This window comes from Microtus ochrogaster, assembly GCF_000317375.1.
Source record: "Microtus ochrogaster isolate Prairie Vole_2 chromosome 14 unlocalized genomic scaffold, MicOch1.0 chr14_random_1, whole genome shotgun sequence".
Classification (NCBI taxonomy): domain Eukaryota; kingdom Metazoa; phylum Chordata; class Mammalia; order Rodentia; family Cricetidae; genus Microtus; species Microtus ochrogaster.
Window position 1 is genome coordinate 35525544 of NW_004949096.1, and position 7552 is coordinate 35533095.

The 7552-nt window shown below is 44.7% G+C and overlaps 1 protein-coding gene across 1 annotated transcript in view; it reads right to left on the reverse strand.

The window, feature by feature from the left end:
- Positions 1–7552, reverse strand: part of Ncaph (non-SMC condensin I complex subunit H) — a 28032-nt gene that overhangs the window by 2157 nt on the left and 18323 nt on the right. The window contains exons 13-17 of the mRNA XM_005364425.3: positions 7229–7339; positions 6148–6333; positions 4874–4990; positions 575–666; positions 187–262 (exon numbers count right to left, since the gene is read on the reverse strand). Of these exons, the coding sequence (XP_005364482.1) occupies positions 187–262; positions 575–666; positions 4874–4990; positions 6148–6333; positions 7229–7339 (582 nt within the window). The remainder of the gene's footprint in view (positions 1–186; positions 263–574; positions 667–4873; positions 4991–6147; positions 6334–7228; positions 7340–7552) is intronic.

A 7552-nucleotide genomic window follows, 5' to 3' on the forward strand; every position in this document is an offset into this window, starting at 1 on the left:
AAAAAAAAAAAAAAGAAACTCCTGAGCTGGAGTTACCAGAGTTGTGTATTGCTCAATATGGGTGCCAGGAACTGAACTCAGGCCCTCTAAATAAGATTATGGGCTTTACCCACTGACTTGTGGTGCTTCTTGGGAGATCTGCTATAGTAAGATTTAAACCCTCCTGTGCTTACACAAATAACCTACCTTTTCATTGGCTAAATGCAGCAGACAGGCAAAAGCCAAGGGTATGGAGAGGTTCTGAGCCATGAGCGGGGGCAGCCTAGAAGGAAAAGCACAAGCAATGAGTACGTCATGTAACTGAGAGAACAGGGCTCCTCCACCAGGTACGAATCACACACATGCAACTAAAAACTACCAAGGAACAAAGCAAGATTTTCTAGTTTGTATTTGGAAATGTCTCCTACACTGTCCCAGCCACTCAAACAGGGAGCACTCTTTACAGCTCATCTGCATAGGGCAGACACAGCTCCTTCAGTTTACATAAAGCAAGCTGTGGGCAGCGGACCTGCCAGGCTCAAAGTCCCGCCAGAACTCAGGATGGATATGCACCCCTAGCCCTGTCAGCACGCACCTCTTCTGCAGGTCTGTCGTGAGTCCACTGAGCATCTTCTTGTCAGCTACTTCCTCAGGGGCCCCTTCTTTTCCATTGACACTTTGGTTTGTCTAACCAAAAAAGCAGATTTATGGATTGAGCACTTAAGTTTGTGCTTAGAACAACAGAAACTTGCAAAACTGCATATCCAATAAAGAAAAGTAGCCTGGATGAAGCAAAGATAAGCTCTTGGTTATTTCTGGAAGACCTTAGGAGGTGTTTTGGTTTTGTCCCCATACTGGCATTCTTGAGAGGTGCTGGAATTTTCCTCGTTTGTTTTCTGTTGTTTGAGACACGGACTCTCTATACAGACCAGACTGAGCTGGAACTCAGAGGTCCACCTGCCTCTTGCAAGTGCCACCATGCCTGGCTGAGAGGCTGGAATTTTAAAGAGATAATCAGAGCACCAGGATGTGATTGTGGATAGGAGACCACATACCCGAGATTTCATATTCTAGCCACAATATAGGTGATTAGACCCTACTTTGTGCTTCTGTAAAGTATTACTGCAAGACGTAGTGGTATTTCATTTGTATTTTTTTTTTTTAAAAAAAGCTTGCCTGAGGATCAAAATGTTATTTACAGCCACACTAGTCAGCCATACAGGCCACACAGTGGTTGTACACAATCTTTAATTCCAGCAGCCACACTAGTTAGCCATAGAGGCCAGTTAGTGGTGGTGCACACCTTTAATCCCAGCACTAGAGAGGAATATAAAGCAGGAGACAGGAACTCACTCTCTTTCAGTCTGAACATTTCATAGAGGTAAGAGCTCTCTAGCGGCTTGGCTGCTCTGGTTTTCTGATCTTTAGGCTGAAACTTCCCCCCCCCCCAGAATGAACACGTGGTCTCTCCTCTCTCCTCCCCTCTCCATGTTTTTCTGGGTCCACCCAGGAGTAAGGTCATCTATTAAACCTGGGCATCTTTTAATTTGGTTTGATTTGGGTTATTTGCGTCGGCAGAGAGGTTCGTCTTAAGAAAATACTTAACATTTGGAGGTCCCACCAGGGGGACTGTCTTTCTCATGGGCCAGGCTAAGATGACGAGTCCATGCCGCTAGGCTCGGGGGCCCATTTACATTTATTGTTGCCAATGTTTCAGGCTTTCCTGTGAGAATCACAATTGTGCCGGATGCCTGATTCAAGCGGCAAGCTAGGTCTCGCTGAGGTGGGACTGAGTGAATAGACATCTGCCACTCATTTCTCATGACCCCCCGCACCCCAGTTTTTGACAAGAGCCCTGTCCCGGTGGATGCATCATGACAGGCTTGAGTTCCAAGATTTGGCAGAGACTTCTAAATAGGCTCTCAAAGCCGGATCCTCAAACACCCTTAAGCTGCCTTTCACAAAAAATCCTTTTAAATTAGGGCTAACATCTAAGGTAAAAACAAAAAAGGCTCCAAAATGCCATGGTTTCTAGATGTGTGCTCCCACCCCCACTCCCCTCCCTGCTTCTCTAGCTTGTTCTCTACAATGGATCCGATCGTCCGTGTTACATCCCCCCCCCTCCTTCCACTCTAAAACTGTATAGTTCTTCCGTGCTTTTGTTTCTGTTCCCCTTGCAGCATCTGCTAATTGGGTCCTTAATGGGACCACCTCTGTGCTTCCCTGGCTACTGCCACCTGCCTACACCAGGATTTAAGATGGTCAGTTGACACAGGTTCCTAGAAGAATTTTATTTGTCTATCTGTTAAAATAATGTGGCCACAGTATGCTTGCTTTATGTCTCTGTGAGCATGTGTGTTTGATTTCATAGTATGCTTTGTTTTATTTCTCTGTGTGTATGTGTGCGTGTTTTCAGATCTGTAAAACTTCTAACTCCAGATTACAACTGCTCTGGAAAATAAATACAAACATGTGGGTAACCTCCATTTTGACCCCACCACCATCTTGGGTAAGAGTACCCATATGTGCTAGTATTTTTTTTTACTTATTAAAATATTCCTTTTATCCCTGGTCGTCTAGTGGTTAAAAAAAAAAAAGAAAAAAAAATATTCCTTTTAATCTTTTTACATTTACTAGCATTGGTAAACTGTAACTAATTGGGTAAAATAGATGTCTAAGTTTAACTTATATGTCTAGTTTAAATGTAACAGGTAATGGTACCCAATTCTCAATTGCCTTTACAGATCTGAGAGTATGGCATTTAACAAAAGAGCCTCTAACACAGAGACATGCCAGCTCCTGCACCATCCTACAGCTCCTCCAAGAAGATGCATGGTTGCAAAAGACTGGCTGCCTTGAAGCTTGCCTTTGGGTTTGGCAAAGCTACCCACACCGCAAAAAGCAGCCTTCTACCTCTTCAACTTCCTGGATGCTACACACAGGGAATTGATCTCATCCTGCCAAGACAGGTAGACCAAATCTCCCCCCCCACAGGAAAATCTTTGGGCTTCTTGTACACAGCAGCCAATGGCAAGCACTGTTTCTAAGGTGGTGTTCTCCAATGACTAAGGAGAGACTTGGGACTAACTGGGATTATCCCCCTTAGATCTGTCTAATGGCATTTGATGACTTAAGGTACTGGTAGCTCATTGCTTATTTGTTAAGTTCTATTGTTAATTAGGTTGGTACGATAAAATAACCAGGCCAGCTCAAGAGTAACAATTATATTTTAATGGTTATAAGGGGAAACTAAAAATAATTGGTTGAGGGGCTTCACCTCAGCTCACTGGAATCCCTTTATCCAAAAAGTCTGGAGTTTTTGGTCAGAAGCATCACCTCAGATCCCTAACACCCCTTTATACAAACAGTCTGGATTGTTTGCCTGGGGGCTTCACCCCAGCTCCTGACATAAGCTCCCTCCCCTGGGAGTTGCCTCAGTCCAAATTCTACCTCCAAGAGAGCCTGTGGAGGAACTGTGGGACAATGGTCTGTACCCTGTCACTTGTATTTTAAATAAACACTGATTGGCCAGTAGCCAGGCAGAAAGTACAGGTGGGGTGACCAGGCAGGAAGTGAGGTGGGGCAATGAGAATTCTGGGAAGAGGAAAGTTTCAGTCTACAGTTGTCACCCAGACAGAGAGGAAGCCAGACACAGAGCAAGTGAGATGTGACTGCCTCACCAAAAAAGGTACCAAACCATGTGGCTAACACAGACAAAAATTATATACTTATATAAGTTATAAGAGCTATTAAAAAAAAGCCTAAGATACTAAGCTAATCAGTTTATAATTAATGTAGACCTCTGTGTGATTTCTTTGGGACCTAATGACTGCAGAAACTGTATAGGACAAAAACCTCAGTCAACAGGGAGAGTCAAGAAAGCCCACCAAATGGTAACCCCTCCCCAGGGAAGGTCAAGACCACTCCCACAAGCTATTTAAACTGTCCCCAGAGAATGAACATGTGGTCTCTGGGTTTCGTGTGGTCCCCCCTTCTCTACTCTTCCCCTCTTCATGTTTTCCCGGGGCCACCTGGGAGTACTCCATCAAACATGGGCATCTTTTAATTCAGTTTGATTTGGTTTGATTGGGATTATTTGTGTCGGTGAAGAGGTTTGTTGCCCAAGAAAGAAAATACTTAACAATTCTTGCTATAGCAAGACCAAAGCAATGGTGGCAACCCACTGCAGACTGAACCTCTAAAACTGAGCCAGTATAAGTGCCTTTGCGTTCAGCTGAACATCTTAGCTGTTTGATACGGTACACACACTAATACAGGGACCGAGGCTTTCCCTGATATACCCAAGACCATATAGCTTTGGGTCCTCAAAAACCATGAAATCCATTGCTCAGCCAGCAGAATGTGTGTGTGGAGTTTGTAGAGTGGGAGGGGTCTGAATAGACACTCAGGGTTCTGGGTCAGAGCAGTCACTCAGGGTTCTGGGTCTGAATAAACACTCAGGGTTCGCCTTACTCTCAGGAAAAGGAATCTGGCGGCATGATTCTATTTTCAGTGCTATGGTTGAAAACAATATCCCAGATCAGAATGTAGGTCAAAGCTTAAAAATTTTCTGACACTTGTAAGGTAGTCAATTTACTTAGCAACTTAAGGTGCTGTTGGGTAAGACTCCAATGCTCGTCAATACTGGGAAGCATTCGGTTGCTAAGGCAGCTTCCACTTGCACATTTACAGCCATGGCACTCACTGGCTTGCCATGTGATCTGCCCACTCTGCTGCTGGGACAGTTTCTTTTGTTAAGGCATGATGTCCTTCTTAAAATTTTGACTGCAGCCCTCTACTTTGGGGCCATGGACGACACTGGATCATGAGCTGTGGATATCAGCTCTCCCCCCTACACACAGGGGACCTAGAGAACACAAGTGCTGTCACCCACCTCTGTGTCAGCCTCCTTTCTAGAAAACTCCGTCAGCAGACTCCACATGCTCTGCTTCAGCTTCTTCATGTCCATCTTTTTGGCTGCCTTGGCATAATGAATTTCTATTTTATTTACCTGCAATAGGAGTAACAAAGCAGAATTAGGCAGAAGAAAAGCATTCATTATCAATTTACTGTAAAAACAAAAAAATCAAGAAGGAATCCAGGCCAGGCATAGTGGCGCACGCCTTTGATCCCAGCACTCAGAGGCAGAGGCAACTGGACCTCTGTGGGTTTGAAGCCTGTGTGTGTTCTACATAGTGACTTCCAGGATAGCAAGAGCTACAAAGTAAGTAAGACCGTATCAAAAATAAATAAATAAATAAATAAATAAATAAATAAATAAATAAATAAATAAATAAATCTAGTTTCAACTATGAAGTTGTATATAGCTGAGAGTTCCTCACCAAAAAAAAAAAAAAAAAAAAACTTTGTTTTTACTTTCTGTTTTGATCCACTTGCCTACAAGCTGTAGTGCTGGGATTATAAGTGTATACATGATGCCCAATTTTAATGAGCCAGAATTTAAAGAACCAGTGTAGGGGACTGAACCCAGGGCTTCATATGCTGGGTAAATACTCTACCAACAAAGCTATACTCCCAGATCCTAACTTTTTTTAATTAGAGGTAATTTACATTAAGACTAAGAATTTCTCTCTGAGAGATGGCTCCGAAGCTAAGAGCACTGCTTACTCTTCCAGAGGTCCTGAGTTCAATTCCCAGCACCCACATGGCAGCTCACAACCATTTGAATTAGATCTGGTGTCCTTTGCTGGCCTGCAGGCATGCATGCTGCCAGAACACTGAATATATAATAAATAAATCTTAAACAAAAAAAGACCAAGAATTCCAGTGTAAGACGAGTAAATCAAGTACTAGGTAGCACAAGCCTGGCTCGTGGTACAGGACTTATAGGAGGCCAGAGCTAAGCTCATGGAGGGAGCAGCACACAGACACGGGTGCTCTCTGCTGCAGCCTTCGCTCGCGCTCTATCCCTCCTTATGGCCTGGGCTTGATTCTCAACACTGCAAAGGTAAATAAAAATTAATAAAATAAAATAAGGTATTTGGCAAGATGACAGTTCTACGTGACCTAACCAGCTGCCTGGAGAGCAACAGATAAAGACGGAAGGTGGAGAGAACACCAGGCGGAGCGCAGGCTGACAGGACTCTCATCATTAGGCATTTAACAACTTCCAGGAACCATGCAATTCCCTTGCTGCCTCTTCCTTACCTTCTGAGGCTCAGCCACCAAATTCGACTCTCCGTAAGTTGTGATATCTACTCCTTGGTTTTCAGAAGAAATGTGACCATTCTCCTGTGATGTCTTTGGTGTGCTGCAAGGATCAGATTCAAGGTCAAAGGTCCCAACTGATCCGGCAAATAAATCATTTGGCTCTTCATCATCACTGTCACCAGCCTGGGCAAGGAAACAAGGCCACGAGTTTGGCTTGCAGCAGCTGTCAATGGAGCTTAGAAACCACCAGAAAGAGTCCATGTACACAAAGCAAGCAGAGACCACCTCAGAGTCCACTGAGTCCCACAAGGTGGGCTGCTCACTTCACCTCTCACCAGTTCACATGAACCTACTAGACAGAGGGTCTGTTACCAGCCTGGGACTGCTGAGGCGGGAGTGTAAAGTAGGCCAGTGTCACCTTTGGTTAGAAGCCAGAGCACAGAGCAGGGGTTGAGCGAACAGCCCAGTAGGAGAACACACACTACGCGTGAGGTACTGGGTTCTATCCCCAGTACACAAAATAGCACAGGAGATCCTGGAGACTATCTAATTTGGCAGCAAAAGCCACGTCCTTATATGACTCTGGAGTGAGAGTCTCATGTATCCTTAGCCTTGTAGCCCAGGATGACTTGAACTCTGATCTTTCTTCCTCCACCTCCTAAATGCTGGGATATAGGGTGTGTCCCACCACACCTGGTATGATGGTTTGAATGACAATGGCCCAAATAGGCTCATAGGGAGGGGCACTATTTAAAAGGATTAGGAGGTGTGGCCTAGTTAAGAGTAGGTGTGGCCTTGGTGGGGGAAGTGTGTCACTGGGGGTGGGCTTTGAGGTTTTCAGAAGCTAAGCCCTGGTGTCTGTCTCCCTCTTCCTGCTGCCTGCTATCCAAATGTACAACTCTCAGCTACTTCTCCAGGACCATGATTGTCTGTGCGCCACCATGCTAAGGGACTAAACCTCTGAACTGTAAACCAGCCCCAATTAAATGTTAGACTGAGAACCAGAGCTGTCTGCATTCAGAAGCCAGGGAAGAGACTGCTCTCCATCGGGAGGAGGTCAGAGCTCTTCTCCCCTTACCTGAAGTCCAGGACAGAAGTTGGAGGTATCGTTAGGGTTGTTGTAATCATAGTCTTCAATTTCCTCATAGTGCTCAGTCTTTGCCTTCTGGTTCTTGTCCATCTTAAGTAACTAGAATAAAACGAGAGTAGGGGCAATATAAAAAGTCTTCTCGAGAAGCAGCTACTGGGAAAAGTTAGGGATATCAACCATGTTACTATGCTCAGTTTCTAGCATAGTCTAGAGTCTTAACAGGCTACATAGTCTAATCTGGTCTCCACGGCACAGAACACAAGGTACAGGGCTCAGAGCCCTCCATTCACCTCCAAAACCAAAACGCTTCCT